The sequence below is a fragment of the Protopterus annectens genome, chromosome 4.part1, assembly GCF_019279795.1.
Source record: "Protopterus annectens isolate FY-2018-M chromosome 4.part1, PAN1.0, whole genome shotgun sequence".
In the NCBI taxonomy this organism is placed as follows: Eukaryota; Metazoa; Chordata; order Ceratodontiformes; family Protopteridae; genus Protopterus; species Protopterus annectens.
The window spans coordinates 467,413,719-467,440,877 of NC_056734.1; the positions used below are offsets into that span (position 1 = coordinate 467,413,719).

The 27,159-nt window shown below is 38.3% G+C and overlaps 1 protein-coding gene across 1 annotated transcript in view; it reads left to right on the forward strand.

Moving 5' to 3' along the window:
* The window catches only part of LOC122801229 (mucin-4-like), a 279,676-nt gene that overhangs the window by 84,400 nt on the left and 168,117 nt on the right, over positions 1-27,159 (forward strand). Inside the window, exons 9-12 of the mRNA XM_044070782.1 lie at positions 3,166-3,254; positions 9,859-10,038; positions 10,195-10,317; positions 12,655-12,774. Coding sequence (XP_043926717.1) covers positions 3,166-3,254; positions 9,859-10,038; positions 10,195-10,317; positions 12,655-12,774 — 512 coding nt within the window. The remainder of the gene's footprint in view (positions 1-3,165; positions 3,255-9,858; positions 10,039-10,194; positions 10,318-12,654; positions 12,775-27,159) is intronic.

Genomic DNA, 27,159 nt, shown 5'->3' on the forward strand with positions numbered 1-27,159 from the left:
ACATTTACTTATCTTGTCCTAACACAGATCTCCCAAAAATTATAAATACTGTGCAATCCTTTTCAATTGCCTCTAATTATAAGTTAAATCTAAATAAACTATCATTTTTTTCTTTTTATTTAATTCATGTTATAATTTATTGGATTTTGATTTTTAAGAAGTATAAAAATAAAACACTCTTGTTCCTACCTACATTTGTTCAGGAATGCAATTCCAGTCTAAAGGATAAAAGTCATGAATTGTTGGTCAAATATTTAAAATGATTGAATGAAACAGATTAAGTGATTACAGTAAACTACATACTTCTTGGTGTTCAAAGCAGAATGCTAGATTCTCTCACCCTTCAGTATAGTTTGACAAAAAAACAGTGAAATAAGGTCTGTATTGATATAACCTTGATAGAATGGTGAAAGTCTGCTGTATTTTTACATGAAATGGACTTCAGACAATTATGAATTTTGAATTATTGAATTTTGAAGCACCCATAATTCTACCCCATAGTCCTGGGTACAATGTGGTATAGTAATGCTACAAGTATCTTTAATGAGGATACATATTTACTTACATTGTTACTCTCTCACTGCATAGCGTAGACCTTACTCTTTTTATCCTTTTTATAAAAGCACTTACAAGTTAGCATTAATGTGCCTGTGTAAAAATAGTCATTGACTTAAGAGGTTTCCAGTTGGTAAAATGGTTAAAGTGTTTACCTTACAGTCACAAAGTACAGAGTTTGATTCTTACCTTTGAAAGGGAAATTGGCTAAGCTTAAAATGACCCACAAGAGCAACTAACCTAGTGCTCATCTCTGAACTTAATTTTAAGTATATACACCTTTTATGTATTTTTGGCATCACTGACAAAATATGTATCAGCATCAATTCAAAGGAAATGCAGACAAAGAAAAGATACAGACACTAAGTATTCTTTGCAGTGAGAAAAAGGGAAACAAAGCATCCCACATCTCTAATAAGAAGGCCATGACTCCCACACCTGACCATTATTATTTTTGGTATTATTTTTATTTATCTTTTGTTTAACAGATTATTCCCCCATGTTAGTAGCCACTTTTCAGTGGGGACCCAAGGTGGTATTTATATTACTTGGAGAGATTTGACCAGATCATGAGGTAATGTCCTCTAATCTTTTCAGTGGGTGTTGCACTTCCACCTGGGCTGGCAATGCAAGCAGATGCAACACTGGTTTCATGTCTCATCCTTAGGAACAATATTCTAACCACAAGAACACACTTGCCACTGATGTAAGGATTCATGAAAAATCCCCTGAAAAAAGTCCATCCATCAAAGACTATGATCAGTCCACCACTAGCTGAATCCATGTTTGAAAAATTATTCTTCAGAGGATTATTGTACTCTCCCACTTTTTACATCCATTTGATTCTGAATGTTTCCACCAGGCTCACACATTCACTATCATATATGAAGGCAGACATTTTAAGTAATTTTTGGATTCATTATAATGGCGAATAAGTAGGTGTAAATAATTTTCTGCTTTGTGACTTGCATGCATTTGTACAATGACATATTACTGCACCACTGAAAATACATCAGGCTTATGGCAGAACACTTTTCAAAGTACAAAAATCTTTAAGATATAGTATGGATATAGTTTAACTAGAACCTCTGGGGACAGTGATTGAAGAGTGAAAAGATTTTAGAAACAAGAACCTACAGAAGTGGTGTTGTCCATGAATTTTTATTTTTAGTGTACATTAGCCTCCACTGATAGGGTTAGTTGAAGTGGCCACTGGTCAGCTCTCCATCTTCACAGAGAGGGCCTAGTTACAGGAAACTCTCTTCTTGGTGATAATTGTACTATACAGCAGGACCAGTAGTTTAACACAGCTAATGCATCTGTCAGGTGTCCTTGCCAAGATTATCTACTGTATGTGCAAACACTTGGTGCGCATGGTGTTTTTTGTCTGCATTCTAGGAGAATTAAAGTAAAGAAAAAAATTCCTACTGTGTATAGTATGATGATTTTATTCTGCATTTCTAGACTAGGATTATCATACCTCTCAGCTTTCCAGGTTTTCCCAAAATGTCCAGATTTTTCCTTCATGTTTTAGTCTGTTCCACTTAAAATTTGGGGTTTTCTGACAAATCACTTAGGATTGAAGTCACTATCTAATGACATACATTTCAGTTTCAGAAGTCATATCCTTCACAAAAAGCATGCTAACACAAATCATGTTATCCTAGCAATTTTCTAAGTTTATAAGAATAATATTTAACATCTGTACCTGTTTTTGGACCTTTCTGACTACATTATTTTAGGCTTTGTCCAGATTTCATGCATTAAGAAGTTGAGAGGTTTGTTACCACCTGTCTCTTTTTGAAGCACAATATTGCTTTGGACAATAGTGTCTATAAAATAATATGAATCATACTAAATTTCCTGATTTTTTTGAGAAATGGTGCTTTCTAACTTTAAAAGCTGGAGAAAATGTTGACATTATAAATGAAATACCTTATTAGGAAATGAAACAAGAGAAACAATTAAGCCTACGGTAAAGATAAAGACAAATAAAATAAAATAAAATAGAAATAGAAATAAATTCAACTGGCAGTAGATGAGGAAACCCACTGTTGGGGGCTCTCTGAATGATAAGCAAGAAAAAAAAAAACAGCTACATAATTTCTTAATCATTTCTTTCTTATTCAGAATATATACAATTCCTTGCTGCTTATCTAATAACTGAGTTTAATTTGCTTTTATCTTTCTCATGAGTATGTATATTTATATCATGGCTGCTTTTTCTATATCTGATTTCTGTGCTAGTCTTAAGTTGGCAGTAACAGCCATCTAACAAAAATAAGCAGTTTACAACAAGTCGGTAGATAAAGGCAGCAAACTGCAGCACATTTACTCCTCAAAACAAGTATTTGTATCTTGTGACTATTGATTATGAATAAACCATTCTGCACAGTGGGATACAGCAATGTCATTTGATTTGTGCCATTTTAATGGTACTGAATAAGGATGAGACAGTAACCTTATGTAGTCTACTGATTTTATAATGGCCCTATGACTGTTATTATGTTTAATTATTAACATATTAAAAAGAAATGAGCATGCTCACATGAATACTTTATTTGGTGGATATATCAGAACAATAACATAGTTTTTTTTTTCATTCTAAAGTGGAGATAATTATTTCGAAAATGATGAAATAACAAAGTTGCAACCAGCACAAAAGTATCACCCAGATGAATATATAACTACCAATTCAGGTAGGTTTTTTCAAATGACATTTAATTGCTTAAAATGAAATATTACAAGTGAAAAAGAAGTGTTGATGTTCAAAGAATTGCCTCTAGCTATGTCCAGTAGATGGCTAGAAATGGTAATTATATTATATCCTTTATTAAATAGACTTTACAATGGCTGTGTGCCAAACCCTGGAGACAAAGCCAGTGAATAAGCTCAGGCTGAATAGTTGCAGAAATTAGTCCACTAACCCATGTTTAGCATTGTTCAGCAGACTGCCTAGCATGGTATCTGGTCCTGTATAGGATGCTTTTTTTTTGTTTTGGAAAGTACTTTTAACAAGTTTTCTTTCTTGATGATAGGGGGGTTTAGGTATATCTGGGTTTGGTATAATGCCTCTGGGGTGAAATTAGCAGTGAATGTGTTTGCCAGTATATGTGTGAAAAAAATAACCACTGGATCAGAGTAAGTAGTGTCATTTTGAATTAATTCAGAGCAATAGTGGGTCTTATTTGTAACATTCTGACAAAAATAAAGAAGGGTTTGTAATTATCCTTACCGTCCCGTGCCAACCTATGTTCATGAGAAGCCTTAGTTATCTTGATGGTATTTTCAGTACTTTGGATAACCTTTTGATGTTAACCTTGATTTTTGGGTCTTTAGTTTTATTGCATATTCTAATGAGCTTTTTTTCTTATTTTATTGTTTGTTTATTTATTTATTTTATTTTCACATTTGTTAACCGGGTTGGTCCCATGGAGAACACACCCATTTTCAGTGAAGACCCGAGGAGAAAAGCACCAAAAGTAAATTCTTTACATAATAACACAGATTAGAGTATTAATTAGATAACATACAGTGTAGTAAAATGACAACATAATTGTTGACACATACAGAGATATCACAGAAATATATAGAAATACATATAATTTGAGAACAAGTGCAAGGAGGACTATGCAATTTATAGTCAAGAATTTTTAAGATTAACTAGATTTGGCAAAGATAAAAGAAATAATGAGAAAGAGCGTGTTCGAGTAGGATCCTGACAGGAGCAGATCCAGTTTTTCTGAAGTGTTATAGTTTTTTTGAAGCTGTTTGTTTGTGTGATGTTTTGCAACTTAGAGGGGTAGTCATTCCAGATTTTTGTTATGGATGTTTTACATAGGAGATTGCCTGCATTGATGTTGGGTATACATATGTCTCAAATAGGTTTCTGTGAACTGTGGAGGGGACGGGGGGGGGGTAGTAGGTAACAAGATTTAAAGAACAAGAATTTTGCCATCTGACTGACTGTAGCCTGTCTGTGAGATAACTGGAGAACCATGAGAGAGTTACGCTGGATAGATTAAGGTTAGCCAATTTAGTCAGATGTTTGAGGTGTGATACCATATCAAATGCCTTAGATAAGTATAGGAACAGACATGAGACTAGATTATTGCTGTTCCTAGCTTCAGTAATGGTGTGCGTGAAGGATAGAAGGTCTGTAGAGGTGCTGTGGTGAGGTCAAAAGCCATGTTGGGTAGGGGTGAGGACTCTGTTTTGGAGGAGGAAGTTAAGTATTTGGTTGTGAATGCATTTTTCTAGAATCTTGGATAGTGGGGAAAGTATAGCAGTAGGCCTGTAATTAGAGGGATCATTGGAGTTGCCACCTTTATGAAGGGGGATAATGTAGAAGGATTTCCAGATTTTGGGTACAGTAGCTTGTTTAATAGATCAGTGCATGTGGACCATCAAACTGGTTTGCTGTTTCCTTTTTCCTTTTTGTTTAATATTGGTAGGGACTAACAGGTTTAGTTATCTAAATGACCATAGAATTTATTTACATAATTTCAAGCCATGTCTTCATTTGGGGGAGGGCGTACAGTTATCTTTGAACTTAGAGAATTTGTCATAGAATTGTAGGAAGTCTGTACATTTTAAGTCCTTGAATTTTGTGATATTTGCCTCAGCTGGTTTAGACAATTTAAAATAGAAGGTTACCAATTTGTGGTCATAACTTGACAGAGGAAGAGTATGCCTGTGGAATAGGACATACAGTTGTTACATTTATAAAGACCAGTTCAAGGATATTTTGACCTCTAGTGGGCTCTTTGACTATTTAATTAGGGGAATTCTTGTTTACAAAATCAAGAAGTCATTGATGTGGATGATAAGGTCTTCAGAAACTAAACAGATCTAGAACTTCAACACTGAATAGAAGAGAAAGTCCTCAACTCTTGTAGGAATAACTTAAAATTACCCAATGAAGAATAAATGAGAAAAATGCTGCACTTCTACCTGTAGCTAGGTTATACTCAGAAGTCTTCTTATCCCACCTTGGAACATGGTATATTTGAAGCAGAATCTAAAACAGTAAACCTCATTTCCCATTCTGACTGCCAACCACCCCTAGGCTGCCGTCTTAAGATCACATGAGATCTTCTTCTTCTTCTTTCAGCTGTTCCCATTAGGGGTCACCACAGCAGATCATCTGTTTCCATTTCTTCCTGTCCTCTGCATCTTGCTCTGTCACACCAACCACCTGCATGTCTTCTCTCACCATATCCACAAACCTTATCTTAGGCCTTCCTCTTTTCCTTTTACCTGGCAGCTCCATCCTTATCATCCTTTTCCCAATATACCCAGCATCCCTCCTCAGCACTAATGCAATCTTGCCTCTCTGCTTTGTCTCCAAACTGTCCAACCTGAGCTGACCTTCAAATATACTGGTTCCAAATCCTGTCCATCCTCATCACACCCCAGTGCAAATCATAACATTGTTAATGCTGTCACCTCCAGCTCTGACTCCTGCCTTTTTGTCAATGCCACTGTCTCCGACCCATATAACATAGCTGGTCTCACTACCCTCTTGTAGACCTTCCCTTTCACTCTTACTGGTACCCATCTGTCACAAATCACTCCTGGCACTCTTCTCCACCCACTCCACCCTGCCTGTACTCTCTTCTTCACCTCTCTTCCACACTCACCATTACTCTGAATTTTGATCCCAAGTGTTTAAACTCATCCACCTTTGCCAACTCTACTCCCTGCATCCTCACCATTCCTCTATCCTCACTCCTATTAACACACATATATTCTGTCTTAGTCCTGTTGACCTTCATTCCTCTCCTTTCTAGAGCATATCTCCGCCTCTCCAGGATCTCCTCAACCTGTTCCCTGCTCTCACTACAGATCACAATGTCATCCGCAAACATCATAGTCCACGGGAACTCCTGTCTGAACATGTCTGTCAACCTGTCCATCATCACTGCAAATAAGAAAAGGCTCAGAGATTATCCTTAATGTAATACGACCTCCACCTTAAACTCACCTGCCACTCCTACTGCAAACCTCATCACCGTCACAATACCCTCATACATATCCTATATCTTTCTGACATACTTTTCTGTCACTCCCGACTTCATCATACAATGCCACAACTCCTCTCTAGCCACCCTAACATATGCTTTCTCTAAGTTCACAAAGATACAATGCAATTCCTTCTGACCTTCTCTAAACTTCTCCGTCAATACTCTCAGAGCAAACATCGCATCTGTAGTGCTCTTTCTTGGCATGAAACCATACTGCTGCTCACTAAGCATCACCTCCCTTCTTGACCTAGCTTCCACTTATCTTTCCCATAACTTCATGCTGTGACTGATCTCTTTTATTCCTCTGTAGTTACTACAGCTCTGCACATCACCCTTATTTTTAAAAATTGGCACGAAAACACTTCTCCACTCCTCAGGCATCCTCTCGTTTTCCAGGATTTCATTACACAACTGGTTAAAAACTCCACTGCCATCTCTCCTAAACAACTCCATGCTTCCACATGTATGTCATCTGGACCAACAGCCTTTCCATTCTTCATCCTCTTCATAGCTGTCCTGACTTCCTCCTTGCTAATCCATTGCACTTTCTGATTCACTATCCCCACATCATCCAAACACCTTTTTCTCTCATTCTCTTCATTCATCAGCTCCTCAAAGTACTCTTTCCATCTGCTCATCACACTCTCCTCACTTGTAAGTGCATTTCCCTCATTATCCTTTAACACCCTTACCTGCTGCACATCTTTCCCACCTCAGTCCCTCTGTCTAGCCAGTCAGTACAGGTCCTTTTATCCCTCCTTAGTGTCCAGCCTTTCATACAACTCTACATACACCTTATCCTTAGCCTTTTCCACCTCCCTCTTCACCATATGCCTCATCTCTTTATACTCTACTTTCTTCATCTCTCTGGCAATAACACTTCTTCTTCACCATCCTCTTTCTCTGTATACGCTCCTGTACTTCCTCATTCCCCCACCAGGTCCCCTTGTCCTCCTTCCTCTGTCCAGATGTCACACCAAGCTGATTTCCAGCTGTCTCCCTTACCAGCTCTGTTGTAGTTACAAAGCTATTCGGTAACTCTTCACTGCCACTGTCTTAACACTTCACCGAACTCCACCTCACAATCACCCTTTTTCAACTTCCTCCATTTGATCTGTGGTGCTACCTTCAAATTCCTCCTCCTCTTCTTGATCATCAATGTCCTCCTACAAACCATCATCCTATGTTGCCTAACTACACATTTCACTGCCACCACTTTACAGTCTCCAATCTCCTTCAGACTGACACCCCTACATAGGCTATAATCCACCTGTGTGCATCTTCCTCCACTCTTGTACATCACCCTATGCTCCTCCCTCTTCTTAAAATATGTATTCACTACAGCCACGTCCATCCTTTTCACAAAATCCACTACCATCTGACCTTCTGCATTCCTCTCCTTAACACCATACCTACCCATCACTTCATCATCCCCTCTGTTCCCTTCACCAACATGCCCATTGAAATCCTGTATTCACCACTCTCCCTCACCCTTGTGTACACTCACCACCACTTCATCCAACTCACTCCAAAATGTTTCTTTCACATCCATCGCACACCCAACTAATAGAGCATATGCACTAACAACATTTATCATCAAACCATCAATTTCCAGTTTCATAAACATCACTCTATCTGACACACTTTTCACCTCCAAAACAATCTTGGCATACTGTTCCATCAGGATAACCCCTACCCCATTTCTTACCCATCCACACCATAATAAAACAATTTGAAACTGCCTCAGATGCACCTGGCCTTACTCCCCTTCCATCTGGTCTCTTGCACGCACAATATATCAACCTTCCTTCTCTCAATCATATCAGCTAGCTCTCTCCCTATACCAGTCATACTGCAAATGTTCAAAGTTCCTATCCTCACTACAATACTCTAAACCTTACTCCACTCTTCTTGCCTTCAAGCATGCCTTCCCCCCTCTTCTTCTCCTTTGACCAACAGTAGCCCAATTTCCACCAACACCCTGTTGGCTAACAGTACTGGTGGCAGTTGTTGTTAACTCGGGCCTCAACTGATCCGGTATGGAAATCTGTACTGTGGTCTGTGTATGTCATTTGGCAAAAGTTTTACACCGGATGCCTTTCCTGATGTAACCATCCCCATTTATCCAGGCTTGGGACCGGCACAAAGAAATGCACTGGTTTGTGTATTCCCAGTGGCTGGGTTAGATCCCGAGTTGAACTATTAAATAATAAAGATGTTATGGGAAATGGCCACATCAAGGTGTGGACTGAAGTTGTCAGCCAAGCATGTCTCAGTTATAAACAAGAGATCAGTAGTGCCCAACAATTCGGAAATTATACCTGACATTTTGCAAACAAACCTCTCCTTAGAATACATGTCTATATTATCTAGTGAAAAACATTTCACTGTTCAGCTTGAAATGGTAGGAAGGTTCTCTGGATACTTATCTTATGCTTGATGGAACAACGGCTAAGTGCAATTTTATCACAGACCTGGTCAAGCATCCACTGACTGGAATTACTGTCACCACCTAGACGCACTCTCCCCTTAGCTACCTATAACAGGCCCTCCACCTTCTTCACCAGAAAAGACCTAAATGATGATATGATAAAAAAACTGGCCAAGCAAAAATAGGTGGCACAGAATGGTTCAGTGTCTACAACTAATCAATATTCTAAGTCAGACCCCTGTATAAATCAGAAAATTAAAAATGGATACATCATATGGAATAGTAATCAGGCTCCACTCACTGCAGATCGCACAGAATGTTACTGTGCCTACAACTAATCAATATTCTAAGTCAGACCCCTGTATAAATCATAAAATTAAAATGGATACATCATATGGAATCGTAATCAGGCTCCACTCACTGCAGGTGGCACAGAATGGTACAGTCCCTACAACTAATCAATATTCAAAGTCAGACCCCTGTATAAATCATAACATTAAAATGGATACATCATATGGAATAGTAATCAGGCTCCACTGCATGTTTTTTTTCTAAATCATTGAGGTTACTGACTAGTATCTACCTGTCAAGCCATTTCCTTGTCATGCATTTGGTACAGAGGTGTACAAGAGATTAACAGATAGCATAGTTTCGAGATACATCAGAAGCGAAACTTTTAAACTGTGTTCTATGTAATAGTATTGGACTACAATCATTAGTTTAACTGAAATAGGTTTAAAAATCTGTCATAATGAAGAATAATGCCTCATCTTCATAGTCAGAATAATTAATTATTAAAGAAAACTGAATGATATAAAGTAATTGCTCTCAATTGATATCTTGCAGTTGTGAGAGGCCTGAGGATATATCAACTTACCCAAACTGCTCAAGTGAATTACAGACTTCAGTGTATGCTGTGGTATGTCTCTGAGCCCAATCCTGCTGACTGGGTTAAAGATTCCAGTTGCTGTCCTCGTACATATCAACAAGGACTTCTTGACGGACGCTACTTAAACTATTACAGTGGTATGTATATTATCTGTGAAAGGTGCACCGTTTAAAACTGTAAGCAATTAAAATTACAATTATACATTTTCAAAGCTATCAGGCAAAAATTATTTCTATCTCTATGATGATGGTAATAGTATAACCCTTTTTGTTAAATGTCTGTAACTTTTTCAGATATTTATAATCCATACACACTGCGCACTACTTCTAGTAAATCCTATACATCTGGCATCCGGTGTGTCTACAATAAGAATCAACAATTTGTAGAGGGATGGAATGAAAGGATTCAGAATGTTGGTAAGAATTTAGTCTCTTGAGACTTCCTGCAGACTGTACTTTTAATATCTGTTTCAGCACAATAATGCAATGACAATCAGATACGTGTTTTCTTATTGTCCATTGGTTCTGTTATATCCCGACACAGGTGTAACATTCACTCAACGACCACTCAGCTCAGAAAGCTGTACTTTGGAAACCTTTGTATGGGAAAGCATTAGTTTACCACATGCACAAACTGTGATTTTTCTAGACTCTCATTGCTCTGTATCACAGTACTGGATATTACCATTATATTTACTTCATTCTTTTAAACAGGCTAACTCTACAAGGTAAAGCAGTTTGGCATATCCTGTTATTAGGACTGGCAGGGAAGCACTATCTACTGACACTGTTGTCAAGGACTAAACTGCAGTCTTGAGTCATCTCACTGCAGTGGTGAAGTGATGTTTAGTGAGAAATAAGACCTTGTGCCATAGTTATTAGCTTAATGTGATTACAGTGCACTATTTTTAGTATGGTAAACCATTCACATTAATGCAGTTCACCTCAGATAAATGAGAATTGTTGAAAGAGTTATGTCATTAACAAGACTGAGTAGCATTTGTCATTTTATACAAAAGCAAGTACTGACTTCCAAGACATTTGTTCTAAAATGATACTGATGAACTCATCTGAAAAATATGAAAGTTATACCAATAAACATAGAGACACTAGTCTCCTTGCAAACTTTAAGCAACTATGTCCCTCATTCTAGTTAAATATATTGATTTGTCATTTACTGTAAATCAGTAATGAAAACACTAATAAATGGATGAATAAAATATGTAATTTTGATGTACATACATGATTTACAGTTGTGATATCAAAATACCTCTTTCCTACTAGAATTATCATTCTTACTGTACCCCAGATATTTCTCTGGTCTGAAATAATTCAATTAATAATTCATTGATAATCTTTATACAACAATAGCTGAAATGTGGCTGCTCTCATATTTTAGTGGCAACCATATCATGTTTTAATAATTTATGATTACAATATTTCTGTTGTCATATTACAACAGTGTAAGCAGGTCACATCTTTAATGCATTATTTTCAAGCAGTTTCTTATCAGAAGTCAAACCGTGCAGCTTATGGAGCGCCATGATTATGCTCCTAATTCAGGAAAAAATAACTCTATGAAGCACCTCTGTGACATCAGAAAGCTGCTTAACAAAGCCTTGTTAAGCACCTGTTGGTGCTACTAAGCTCTAATATTTCACTAGAGCATAACAACAGCAAGTAAAAGCTGAAAAAAAAACAGCAGCAAAAAGCTTCTGGACCTTTTCTCCCTGGGCCTCCACTGAAAATGGGTACCTTATGACCCATTCGGACTTTCCCGGTAAACAAATGTAAAATAAATAAATAAATAAGTTCATTTAGAAGTCTTCTTTTCTTGTCACTGTTGCATTAAAATTTTCCAAGATGCACATTTGTTTCCTTTATATCGATCTGGGTATGTTGATATGCAAATTCTTCTCCGTCTCTCCTATTTATCATGAGGCAACCAATGGTAACTTTGATATAGTGTTGTAATCTAAAGCTGTTTGCCATGTTATTTAATGAAACTATTTGCTTTGCATTTTTCTTTGGTTTGCAGTTGCTGCTAATTTATATTCATTTTAAATTTGAGAAATAGAAGATGAGCAGTGCAGCATTGTATAAGACAGAAAGAATTATTTCAAGAATACCCAGTTGTAATGAACTGCTATGTTTACAGCAAAGTCCCAGCAGTATATAAATCATTGTTTTTCATGAAATCTTTCAGTATATTCAATTTAAAGAGGCCCAGTGCCTGTATTAGATATATAGCTGTGTGTATCATGTTAAACAATATGTTTTCAAACAAACAATGCTTTCAGAACCTGGCTGAAGGATTATAATGACTACCACTGCCATTGCTGCCTAAAACAAATACTTTTTACACTTGATTTATCAGAATACCAATGGCATTGAATGTCAGTTCTGAATATTTGCTTAGTTTTATAACTATTTAATTCTAGAATGTTAAAAATGTATGGAGTGAGAATACAATGAGCCATGTAGTTTCCACATACAGTTTGAGAGTCATCCTTTTCAAGGACATAAAATGTACCGCTGGCTTCAGTAAGCTTAAGGCCATTAAGAGGTGGTGCATCTAGCTGGTGTCGCACTATATTTGTTCTCTGTCATTCTTTTACAGGTATCAATGAATCTTAACTAGTCTGGATATAGCCGTTCTAAGTAAAAATTTATTATAGACATGAACAAGCAGAATTTAACATTGTAAATGTACTTAACTCATAATGGTGTTTCTTTCTTTTTTTTATTCTGTAGCTTTTGAAATGAATCCATATAACTCATGTTGCAAGAATGTAAACAAGCAAGCATTCTGTGACAAGTATGCAGAGAAAAGGCCGAAAGTTACATGCACAAATTACATATCACCGTCAATAAGTAAGAGTTTCAAAACAATTATCCATTCAGTGATGAAAAAACTTTTGAGAACTGTGTTGTTTTGCTTTACATTAATTTCAACCTGTATTCTATATGTTTATGTAACTACGGTGGTGGTGCTGCAATAGCGTTGTTGCCTCACAGTTAGACATTGCCCAATTCGATTCTCAGTTAGATCGTCTTCTGTGTAGCGACATGCGTGAATGGGCATTCCTTCATTGAAGGTTGTGCGTTAGGCCCGGCAAGCCAGTACGTAAAAATCTACTGCCAATCATTAGCGAACCGGAGTTCCGCTGTGGCGACCCCTAACCGGGAAAAGCCGAAAGAGACAAACAGACAAATTCTATATGTTTATGTACAATGGGGTAGAATTTGACACAACTATCTTACACTATACTTTAAGAAAATGGTACAAATTATTGATCTGTATTGGAACATTAAAAATCTGTATTAAGAGGGTATGGCATCAACATATACCTTGCACTGGTAGTAATTTTGTTTGTAGATTTTTTTTGTTTGTTTGTTTGCTACAAATATATAAATACAACTGTTTAAAAAATAGGGAGGTATAAGTTAAGTTAACAAAGCCTAGTGCAGTCTTAATGGTACCCCATCAGAAACAAGCATGTCACTTAAATACTTAGGTTTATGACTGAATCAGTCACTTAACTTCCATAACCAAACTGAAAACACAAGGAGAAAGATCAACTTTCTTTTATTCTAGTCCTGAAAAACATCACCCTTTCTCTTCAGACCAGCAGAAGCTGCACTGGGCAAAGGAGTCATCCAAGCTCAACTCGAATACTGGCTTCCCAAAATAGCACACAGCCTCTAAAAACCTCATCCACCCTATAGTCCACTGCAAACAACATCAACTGATTAATTGGCAACTTTACGTCTCTGGAACAGCACTGCTCCACCCCCCCTCCAAAGTCAGATGGCTTCCAGTCACCTACAGATTTAAACTACTCTGAGGGTCTCATTTTTTTTTTTTAATTAGTCTTTGTTGAGTGGGTTAGTCCTACTAGGCCAGTGCTCTCTTTTCAAGGGAGACCAGAGAAAATATTTATACTGAGTAAGGGAAATTTGGCCAGGGCACCAGGAAACTTTGTCTACTCTTGTCTTGTTGTTTTGTTTCATGGTCATTAGGTTGTGGAGGGCTGCAGCTGAAGAGATAGTGAGAAATCAAAGATGGAGGATGCCATGAAAGAAAGAGCTGTGTGTTTTTATTTGGAAGAATATGACTGAGAGTTAACTGAAACTACTGGAAATTAAATTATCATGACAGAGTTGGAAGGAGATGGACTGTTGTCACAGGATAAGCTGATGAATCAATGTGAACTAGAGAATGAATCAGATGAGAGCCAGAGTGAGGTAGTTAATCAAGTTAAATGAATATGTAAGAAAAACATTTGATAGTTTCTGAGGGCAAAGAAGTGTGTTTTTTGTGATAAGGGAGCAGCAGACACTGATGTGAGTTTTGCTAGTGGAACAACTAGTTGTAAAGTTGTAAGGGCATGAATTGGTAACAGGATGTAAAAAATATTATGTGGATGCTGTAAGAATGGGAAGACAAAGAGATGTAACAGCAGAAGGCAGAATACAGCAAAAGACAGTGAGTGATCAATTCAAAACAAAATAGCCTGTGTTAGCAATCAAAACAAAAACTAATGTTTAATAAAATATGAATGGCAAGAGCAAAGCAAAGCAGATGTCCCAAAACAGCATGTAAATATCCTCGATACCTCAGTAGTCCACAGTACATCAACAAATAAATAACCGGTGCTGCAACTAGTTCAGTATAAGGAATATATAATTTATTTTTCACAAACAGGTTAGCGCTTTCACCAGATGGCTTCATCAGACCAACTAAAACATTTCACTCATCAGTTTAAATACATAAAATGGCGGGAAGAGCAGCCAGTCTTTAAAGTGAAAGAATCAATATTCATTTTCAACCTGTATAAAATCAAATCAACTATTCAAATGTATACAATAAAAACAACAATCGATAAAAACATTCATATATATATATATATATATATATATATCCAATATTTAATGAACTAAAAACATCAATCATGAACAATTTGTAGATAAAAATATCTAACATATAATATCCCTATAACATTAAGAAATGAATAGCCATATGGCAAGATAAAATCTATAATGTGCATATATAAAAAAGGATTGTAAATAATAAACTATAATATCAAACAAATATGTATATATATCAAGACATATCTTAAGCCTTCAATTTCCTCATCTTGAGGAAAGGTTGAATGGGGACCTTACCATTTAATCCAGGGCTTATATCAGATCTGAATCTCATGATCCAGTTGGTCTCCCTCGCTTCTGTGAAAGTCTTGATATCTCCTCCTCTAATACTCCTAAATATATTTTCCACTATTTTAAATCTAAAGCTATGTCCCTCTCCTCTCTCTGTAACATGTTTTGCTAGGGCATTGGTCATAGATCTTATCCTGATGTGATACATGTGCTCACGCATCCTGTCCCTCAGACACCTATTGGTCTTGCCAATATAAAATGCGGAACATCCCAAACAGGATGCTAAATAAACAACATCAGTGGACATACAATTGCCCTTAGCTTGAAACGTGAAAGCGCCAAAACCAGAAGGGTGTATAAACGTGGGATCAGAGTCAATTAGAAAACAAAAATTACAATGGTTACAAGATAAAGTGATACAGGGTTCATTGGAGCTGTCCTGTCTACTGTTTCTCGGGTAACACAACAGTCTCTTCAGATTCATTTTATTCTAATAGACAAATTTGGGTGTAATCCCTATAACTTCCTTAATAGTCGGATCCACTGATAAAATATGCCAATGTGTCTTAATTACATCTTTTATAGTTCCTACATCTTTAGTATAATAAATTGGGAAAATTACATTGTTAGACTCCATTCCCCTTCTAGGCCTTCTGTCTCCCATAGTATTATAGTCATGTGTCCTGGCAGAAAAATAAGGAGCTGCTACATTAGATCTCAACTCATTAATATCTAACATCCCATTGATCAAATCTCTATTATAATAATTCCGTGCTCCTAACCTCTGATGTAAATCATCTAATCCTTTCCTAAAATTCAAATCTATCGGATTATATCTAGAAATACGCATGGCCTGTCCTCTGACAATATTATTGTATACATATCCAGGATGCATACTATGCCGATGTAATAGAACATTCTTATGACAGGACTTTCTATATAATCCTGTATTAATCATTCCATTTCCTAACTTCTCTACATAAATGTCTAGAAAAGGAATCTTGTCAAAAGACCAATCAACAGTGAACTTAAGATATCTAGTAACAGAATTAATCTCACTAACAAACTCATCCAATTTATCAGACGTACCTGTCCATAAAAGGAACAGGTCATCTACAAACCGTCTATAAAATGGAACAAAACTATTGTAATTGGTCATCTGAAACATATACCTGTTTTCCCATTCAGCCATTAAAAGGTTGGCGTAGCTATTGGCACAAGATGTGCCCATAGCCACGCCATCCCTCTGTAGGAAAAGTCTATTTTTAAAACAAAAAAAGTTTGATTCCAATATGACTTCCAAAAAAGTCATTAACAAATCTATCTCTGTACCATCTATGTCTGACATTCTCCTTAGATAACTGTCTACCATTCCTATCCCTTCCAGGTTAGGAATCACTGTGAATAAGGAGTGTACATCCATAGTGACAAAAATATATTCTTGATTAGAAGGTGCCAAAGCAATAAAATTATATAAATCTAACAGAAACTGTTTAGTATCCTTTAGTATAAATATATTAGCATTAACTATCGGTCTCAGTTTATTCTCTATATAAATGGAGAGCGGTTCTGTTGACCAGCCCCTTCCAGCTACAATGGGTCTTAAGGGTGGATTCACTCTATCCTTGTGTATCTTTGGAAGCCCTTGAATGACCGGTATAAGTGGATATACAACTTCCAAAAATTTGAACAAATTAAAGTCTATAACTTCACTCTTTAGTAGATCATTCAACATACAATGTATCCTTTCAGTCAAATGATTGACTGCTTCTAATGTAATGGGAATATAGTAATCACTATCACTCAACATCTCAAACATACGTTCTCAGTACCTAGAGGTATCCATAATGACCACTCCACCTCCCTTGTCAGCAGATTTGATGGTAATCGTAGTATTGTTACGTAAACTATATAAGGCCTCCTTCTGTTTGGATGTAAGATTCTGTTTGCCCCTCTTATAATTTTTACTTGAGCTTCTCATCCGATATAAATCATCTTCCACTAACTTACTATATGCTGCTAACAAAGGGTGTAGGGGAGGGGTATATGTACTAGGTCTTTTAATACTATGATTACTAATTACATCATCGTTACCTATAAATTCTATTTTCAATGACAAATTATGTATAAACAACTTAAAATCACATAGTGTTTCCTCAAAATTACTATAGGTGGTGGGAATAAATGAAAGTCCTTTGGAAAGAACATTTATCTCATCTGATGTAAGTTGATATGTAGATAAATTAAACACTATGTTGTCCTTTTCCCTTCCCACATTTTCTTGATATTCCAGTTCTGAAACTGGTCGGGAGACAGTTTCCTTTTCTGTCTCCCTCTGCTCATCGAGCATGTTCTCCCTTCCCTGGAGTCTGACCTGATGGGGAAAGGATGTTTAATATCAAATACATTGTTAGAGGGGTGAGCTGAATCTATATTAGGTCTGTCAGTAGTAGTAGTCCCATTCCTACTCATCCCAGGAACCTGGGAAGTAGGAATCTTCCTCCTAACTACTTGTTCAAATGGAACTATATGAGCAGAACTTAATACAACTGGCTCATTGTCTGTAGTAACCTCATGAACTGAGTTAGTATGAGATTCAGCAGACAGTACATTATTTGAAATCATAACATCACTAGTAATATTATTAGAAACAACATTGCCATTAATAGCATTCACCAACCTAGAATCAGATATAGGAACAACTGGAAAATAGCTATTGTTAGATGCATTAACATTGTCACTGTTAATTTGTCCATTGACATTCTGTCTACGTATAACCTGGCCTCCAACATCTCTATTGCCCCTCGGCCAAGTGAAGATATGTCCTGATTTAAAATCATTTGTGTCTCTTTGTAGCTTCATTCTCTTTTGATTAAAAAGTCTCTTCTCATATTGCACAACATTATCTAAAAGTGTATGGCAACAACCATCAACAGCGGAGGCCGGATAACTTGCATATATAGCAGTTCATTGTTCTTGTATATCCAGCCTCAACACTTCTTTCACGTTTCAAGATAAGGGCAATTATATGTCCACTGATGTTGTTTATTTAGCATCCTGTTTGGGATGTTCCAGATTTTATATTGGCAAGACCAATAGGTGTCTGAGGGACAGGATGCGTGAGCACATGTATCACATCAGGATAAGATCTATGACCAATGCCCTAGCAAAACATGTTACAGAGAGAGGAGAGGGACATAGTTTTAGATTTAAAATAGTGGAAAATATATTTAGGAGTATTAGAGGAGGAGATATCAAGACTTTCACAGAAGCGAGGGAGACCAACTGGATCATGAGATTCAGATCTGATATAAGCCCTGGATTAAATGGTAAGGTCCCCATTCAACCTTTCCTCAAGATGAGGAAATTGAAGGCTTAAGATATGTCTTGATATATATACATATTTGTTTGATATTATAGTTTATTATTTACAATCCTTTTTCATATATGCACATTATAGATTTTATCTTGCCATATGGCTATTCATTTCTTAATGTTATAGGGATATTATATGTTAAATATTTTTATCTACAAATTGTTCATGATTGATGTTTTTAGTTCATTAAATATTGGATATATATATATATGAATGTTTTTATCGATTGTTGTTTTTATTGTATACATTTGAATAGTTGATTTGATTTTATACAGGTTGAAAATGAATATTGATTCTTTCACTTTAAAGACTGGCTGCTCTTCCTGCCATTTTATGTATTTAAACTGATGAGTGAAATGTTTTTGTTGGTCTGATGAAGCCATCTGGTGAAAGCGCTAACCTGTTTGTGAAAAATAAATTATATATTCCTTATACTGAACTAGTTGCAGCACCGGTTATTTATTTGTTGATGTACTGTGGACTACTGAGGTATCGAGGATATTTACATGCTGTTTTGGGACATCTGCTTTGCTTTGCTCTTGCCATTCGTATTTTATTATTCATTTTGGACTTTAGCTTTTTTGGCAAGTGCATTAACTCCTAGCAGGCTTATATTCCTTTTGAAAAACTAATGTTTCTTTAAATAGATATGATGTTAAGGACAATATAATTTTACCTTTAGGCTTTAGTATAAAGGATATCAGAAAATTAATATATCTGGGGACAGAAAACTTCTGTGAAGAGACTTTTGAAACATTTGGTTTGTTAGAAAAGTTTATTTCTGAAGTGGGAAAAACAATCAGCAGCTCTATAGACTGTATATATTCCACTATAGCCTAAAAAGAAAATGCCTTTGTAATACAGAACTGCTGATAATAATGATGTTGAGATTAAGTTTTTTTTCTATCTGTAAAGAAATGCATGATGTAAAAAAAAGTGTTTGTAGTTAGGGATGTTGGTGAATTAACTTTTACAGATGGAAGTGTGCAGCATGTTCAAAATATAATAAATATTAATGGAAAGAAGGTCACTATAAAATACTGCAACCAACCAGTGCCCTGTTTTTTCTATAGAGATGAAAGGCATTTAGTACAGGACTGTGAAAAAAAGAAGATGCAGTCAATGTGGAGAGAAGGGTTGTGGACATGTAATGTTCTAGGACAGTTTTGGATGGATTGTCCTATGCTACATGAAGAAAGAATAACTGAAGAAAATAATAATAAATAATGCTGTGGGAAAAAACATAGGAATAAACAGATAATAAATGATGATGAAATTGACTTAAACATTGACAAAAATATTATTCAAGAAGAAAATAGATATGAAGTCCTGGAAAGTCATGAAAGAGAAGAGTGGAATATTGTCCCATACATGGCAAGCAGAGCACCTCTTTGGCCCTCTTCAAAAGGAACCTTGATGATTGGATGGGAGATAGGAAATTCACCCCGGGGATCATGTCAGTCGCCCTGCTAGACAGGGGTCCAGGGAAGTAAATAGTGTGGGAAGAACTAGCCAGGGAATTGTTATGGCTAGGCTTGTATAGGCCCTAGGGCTGAATGCCTAGTACCAACCTATGAACCTATTAACCTATGAACCTATAAGGAGAAGAAGAATAAAATAATGTAAAATCAGTAGGATGAAGGGTAAGGCAAAGGAAAAGACAAAAGAAAAAACTGGAAAAAAAGAAACAAAGAAAGGGAAAGGATTATGTAAATATATTAAGTGTAAAAGTAAATATTAGAAATAAGATCAGGGGACTGGGCTGAGCTGATTGTAAATAATGCTATATATGCTGAATTTAAAGTTAGAGATACTGGCCAATAATTTCAGCTCAGCCTTATCCTTCTCTATCCCATATATCTGCTTTTACTGTACTTGTGTTTCTACCTACTTTATTTTACTTTTGCATCATCTTAAAAGTACGCAATTGTATTTATTACTGCTTGGTGTAACTCATTCTAAGCCTTTTGGTTTAAACACTTGGGCTTCAGACCAGTTGTTTTGCACTGAGAGGGTTTGTGGTCTGCACTGTAGTGGCAGAACAGGTAGCTTACATCCTTCTAGGTTGGGAACTGCTGATTGAGGGCTCAGTGTCTGTTATTCTAAAAGTGTATAAATTCTGGTTTAAGCACTTGGGCTTTCAGGCCAGTTATTTTACATTAAGAGGGTTCGTGGTCTGCACTCTTGTGGGAGGAGAGGCTGGACTCTGCCCTTCTGAGCTGGGAATTTCTGGTTAAAGGCTTATAGTGCATGCATATCTGAACTGCTTCTTACTGAAGTTGGTGCGCCTTGTTTGCTGTGGCATAGACTGGATTCGGGCCTGCTGGATCTAGCTTTGTTTGTGTAACTTGAGTACTAATCCAGGCATTCTCTAAAGTATTCAATTGTATTTATTACTGATTGGTAGTAACTTGATTAAAGTGTAGCTATCATTCTAAGTCTTTTGGATTAAGCACTTGGGCTTCAGACCAGTTGTTTTACATTAGGAAGGTTTGTGGCATGCACTGTGGTGGCAGGACAGGTAGCTTTCATCCTTCTAAGTTGGGAACTGCTGATTGAGAGCCCAGTGTCTGTTATTCTTAAAGTGTATTAGTTCTGGTTTAAGCACTTGGGCTTCAGGCCAGTTATTTTACATTAAGAAGGTTCGTGGTCTGCACTCTTGTGGGAGAAGAGGCTGGACTCTGCCCTTCTGAGCTGGGAATTTCTGGTTAAAGGTTTATAGTGCCTGAATATTTGAACTGTATCTTACTGAAATTGGTACACCTTGTTTGCTGTAGCATAGACTAGATCCAGGCCTGCTGAATCTAGCTTTGTTGATATGCTTGTTGTTTGTTTGCTTGTTATTTCCCTGGAACGCTAATTCCACCTAATACGCGGCTTCACAGTGCTTCTGTGGATCACTAGTGATATCTGCATTGCTTATTGTACTTATTTCCTTGTTATACTTGAAAGAAAGTTACTGTTTGTCATTTCTGCATTTAAGTTACCTGTAACACATTGCACTTAAGTTACCTGGCACTTGCTCACTAAAGCAATTATATAAGTCAGCACTAAAAATTAAAAGCACTACACCCTCACTCCCCACTGGCCCTTGTTTTCAATTATTAAGGAATTCCCAATATTATTCTAGCATGTCCAAAGGTCAGTTGTCAATCTCCTCTCTGGTCCAGCTGGTGAATCTGGGAATCTTGAGGCAATGTTACAACTGCCTCATGTACACAGACAACCCTCTCCTCCTCCCAACAAATTCCAACACATGCGAGAGATGCAACCATATAGCCAAACTGGAGGCTAAGCTCTCTCAACTCAGTACTGGCATAACCAGTCAGGAGGAGAAGGAAACCACACTCACTACAATTCCAGTCTCACATAGACCTACCACGACAGCAAACCAAACACATAATCACACAAAAACATACTCGGAGGCTCTAAATAAAGATCTGCCTAAGCAGCAGAGACCTCCAAAGCAGACACCCAAGCAACCGCTACCCTAAAACAAAACACATGCAACACATATCTCACAAAAACAGTGTGCCGAACAGTCACAGCCCTTAAGACTAAACGACACACCTGATACACTTGTGATAGGTGACTCTATCGTCAGGCACACTGACGTCCCGCTCACCAGGCTGAACAAGGAGAGGTTCACAGTGAGCAGCCTGTCGGGTGCTAGGATCCGCCACATAACACAAGCACTCAGGTCACTCCAAGGCAAGTACAAATATGACTCAGTCATTGTCCATGCTGGTGTGAATGACCTGAGATGTACCTCCCTGGACTACATGAAAAGAGACATAAAGGAGCTCTCTGAGCATGTAGCCCAGGCCGGTATGACCCTGACCTTGAGTAGCATCTTACCCTCACCAAGAATGATGCCACAATATGAAGACAAGATGATCAGTTTCAACAATTGGCTTAAGTACTGGTGTCATTCAAAGGGGATCCAATGCCTGTCAGCTTGGGATGATATGCTTGACAAGCCACAATGCTTCACTAGGGATGGCTTGCACCTGTCACCCCTGGGCTTTCGGATATTGGCAAAGGCTCTTGCTACCCCCATAGTGCCTTTTTTAGGCAAGGCTCAAAAGACAAACCACCTCCATAGGTATCACAAGGGATATGAAACTAAGAGTAATGCTACTCAACGCCAGAAGTCTAAACCTCAAGATGCACGCATTTGAAACTCTCCTTAGCATGGAGAACATCGATATCTGTGCAGTAACAGAAACCTGGTTCAGGGCTCCCGAGAGCACCCCAGCACTACCAGGTTATACCTCATACCATGCTTTTTGGCCCCAAAACTTGGACCGAACCATAAAAGGAGGGGGAGTATCAATATTCATCAAAGATACCCACACATCCAGGTTGGTGGCAAAGCACGAAGCATCAGAGACTATCCATGTGCAACTAACAGTGGGTAAAACTGCCTTCCAGTTTATAGCCTGCTACAGACAACCCTCCCAAACCCAGGAACCCCACTCGGCCTTCCTGAGAACACTGGAAAATATGAAGGTCTCTCCAAACACCATTATATTGGGTGACTTCAACTACCCAAACATAGACTGGGAGCATTACTCTAGCTCCAACACCCTAGCCCAAAGGTTCCTAGAATTTATAAACTCAAATGCTATGGAACAACTTGTTACCACTCCCATAAGAGGGGAAAACATACTGGACCTGATCATCACCAACATGGGGACTCTATGCTCCAGACCAGAAGTGTATCCCTCACTGGTAAGATCAGACCATAAACTAATCTCACTGGATATTCACATCCTGACCCCACCCCCTGCCCAGAAAACCACAGTGAAAAACTTCTCTAAAGCAAATTTCACACTCCTCAAAACTGAGGTGGAATCCTTCAAAGTCCCCGGGCCTGTGGAAAATACGGCCCAGACCGCAGAATCCTTTATAAACGCATTCTATAAACACCTTCAGGAATGCATGGATCATACGATCCCAAATAAAACCAAGACCCAATCCTCCAAAGGCAGACATCCTGTCTGGTGGACCCCAGCCATAAACAAACTATACAATAGAAGGAGGAAGCTACTAAATGATAGAGCAAAATCCCAAAAAGGGAAGGCATCACTGATCAGTATTAGCAAAAAACTACAGGCACTCATAAAATTGTCTAAGGCCAGCTTCAAGAGAAAAATTGCACAGGACACTAAGGATAATCACAAGGCTTTCTTTAGTTATGTTTGGAACCTGGGTGGTAATTCCCAGATATGCTCAGAATTAGTCCAAAATGACAAAAAATACACTGAACCCACAGACATTGCCATCATCCTAGCTGACAGGTTCAGCGAAAAATTCTCCCCCCCCCTCCCCACCAAAAGGGCAAATATCTATTCCAGCAGAGTGCTGCCCCCCTGACATCTCAGATGCTCAAGTAAGAGCCGCCCTCTCCAAAGCAAAAAACACAGCATCAATGGGACCAGACGGTGTCCCGGGTTGTGTCCTACATGAACTCCAAGAAGAGCTAAACCCAAACATAAAACTACTGTTCAGTCTCAGCCTTACTACAGGATATGTACAGTGGTCCCTCTCCATAAAGGTGGTGCCTCAACAGATCCCGGAAACTATTGCCCCATAAGCCTGACTAGCTTGGTCTGCAAAGCTATGGAAAGGATCATCATGGACCTCATAAATAAAGATATTGGGGACCTACAGACACTGGTTCCTACCCAGTTCGGCTTTGTTAAGGGCAGATCCTTCCTCTTAAACCTGGTTGATTTCTTTGAAACAGTCACCAAGGCCATTAACAAGGGGAAGGTGGTCCACACAGCCTACCTGGACCTCGCAAATGCCTTTGATACAATACCCCACTCGGGCATTATAGATAAGCTCACCAGCTTAAATATAAACCCCTATGTCACTAGATGGATTGCAAACTGGCTCAAGGATAGAACCCACATGGTTAGAATTGCTGGAGCCATGTCAGACTCCAAACCAGTTACAAGTGGTGTCCCACAAGGCTCAGTCCTGGGACCTCTCTTGTTCGGTATATATTTCTTGGAGGTACAGGCCAACATGGAAGGACTGTGGCTGACCAAGTTCGCAGATGACTGCAAACTGGGCACCATAATCGACTCTCCAGCCGACACAAGCATCCTTCAAAAGGGCCTTATAGAAACAGACAACTGGTGCCAGAGCCATGGCCTCAAGCTAAATGCCAAAAAGTGTATAGTCATCCCCTTTGGAAAAAACAAAGTGCCCACAAATTACCACATAGGTGGTAATCCAATAAGTACAGAAGAAGTAATTAGGTACCTGGGGACCCAAGTTGATAGCAATCTCTCATTTGACAACCACATGGCCAAAGTGGTTAGAAAAACATTTTATATAGCCCACCTAATCATGAAGGGATTCACATCTAGATCAGGGGAGGTCATCGTGCCTCTTTACTCATCCCTCATCAGGCCCATAATTGAGTACAATGCCTGCCCCTTTTGGGATGTACCTTACCAGACACCTGCAGCAACTGGAAAGACCCCAAAAGTACCTCACCAAGAGGATCAAAGGGCTCAAACAGATGCCATATCCTGCCCGGTTAAAGAAACTCCAGCTCTACTCAGTGGCATACCGCCTGTTCAGAGGCGATCTGTGCCTGACGTATAAAGCCATGTCCCACCCGGAATTAATGGACATGCTGCACCTCAGAAAATCCAAATCCCATCGAGCTACGCGCTCGAGAGACTTGAACCTCAGCACTGAAATAAATAGGACATGCTGGAGGGACAGATTCTTAACCCAGAGGCTCCCTTCACTCTGGAATAAAATCCCAGTCCGGGTTAGGCAGAGTCCCTCATTGACTCTATTCAAGAGGAATCTTGATGAGTGGATGGGAGATCGTAGGTTTACCCCGGTTATCACTTCTGTGTCACTGTTAGACAGAGGCACAGTATACTAACCTCGAAAAAGGGCATAGCAAAATAAATTTAAAATGGGTGGCGAAAGCCAAACACATTCTGGCTAGGCTTATAAATGCCCTAGGGCAGATAGCCTAGTATGAACCTATGAACCTATGAACCTATGAAATATCTGAAAGTGACTCATCACCAGCAATCATAAAAGATCAAGTCCTGAAAGAGCTATTAAGTGAAAAAAAATACTGCATCAATGGGTCATGTCAATATGCCGTGAAGCATGTTGCATAGCATGATGCATTGTTTAGCCAACCCCATAACTCTGTTCAGTCTTAGCCTCCATATGGGTTTAGTACCAAGTGAATGGAGATCAGCAAGAGTTATTCCCTTGCACAAAGAAGGTCCCTCCACAGATTACATACCCATAAGATTGACCATCCTCATATGCAAAGCCATGGAAAGAAGTATTATGTGCTTAATTAATAAGGATATAGAGACCCTCCAAACTCTGGACCCTTTTTGGTTTGGATTCATCAAAGGCAGGTCATGATAACGCAACCTGTTAAATGTCTTTAGAAAAGGTCACTAAAGCAATGGATGAAGGCAAAACGGTTCACTCAACCCGGGGAAGGCTTTTGATACACCCACTCAATCTGGCATATTAAAAAAGCTTAATAAACTGGGAATAAACACCTATATTACTCATTGGATTGCCAACTCACTGACAGATAGGCTACAGGAGATCAAAATAGGAGACACTACATCCACAAATTGACCAGTCACTGGTGGTGTCCCCCAGGGCTCTCTGCTGAGATCTCTTCTGCTCGGCATTTACTTCTCAGAAGTAAAAGCTAATACCAAAGGGCTCTTGCTAACCAAATTTGTAGATGACTGCAAGCTAGGAGCAGTGACCAAATCACAAAAAGACTCAGCCATCCAACAGGAAGGTTTATCAAAACAAATATCTGATGCCAGACTAAATTCAAAATGTTCATTAATATCTCTTTTGGAAGGTCATCTCCCCTGGGGAATGACCGCATTGATATCACACCTCTAAGAATTGACCCAGTAGTTTAGGATTTGGGAACATATATGGACGGTGACCTAACTTTTGGCCAGCCAATGTTCACTAGCGTAAGGAAGTCCTTCTATCCTGCACAGCTCATAAAAAAGGGGGATTGCTTCTATGTTCTGGGATGTCATTTTTTCCCTTTAGTCCATCATCACTAGGACATTCATTGAGTATAATGTCCTTTTTGGCATATATCTACCCAGGCACATGCAACAACTGGAATACCCACAGAGACAGATTACAGAAAGGATAAAAGACCTAAACAATATGTTCTGCTGGACCTCTTCAAAGCCCTAGCAGTATATTTTCTTTCCTAGAGAATGCTAGGTGACCTGGCTGTAGCAAGCAAGGCATTCTCTGACACATTACTAATGGACTTAATTGAAATCTACAAGTCATGCCGTATCAGAAATACCTGACCTAGAGATCTAAGCCTCGTCTGCAGCATTACCACAATGGTTTGGAGGGGTAGGTATATTTCACTGAGATGAGACAAAGCACATCACTGATCACATTCAAGTGCAACTTCTATCAATGGATGGAAAATAGCAGATTTACCACAGCACTCCCCTTGTACTACTAATAGACAGAGGCAGCTCCAATATGCTTTATCTCAATGCATAGGTCCCCTCCAGTTATATGTGCATTGATCTAGCAATTATCACTAGAGTAATATATAAATATAAATATTGGAAAAGGGTTAGGGGATCTAACATCCAATGAGGCAGGTTTATTTTTAGCACCAAAGGGAATAATTGACTAGGCTTAAAATGGCC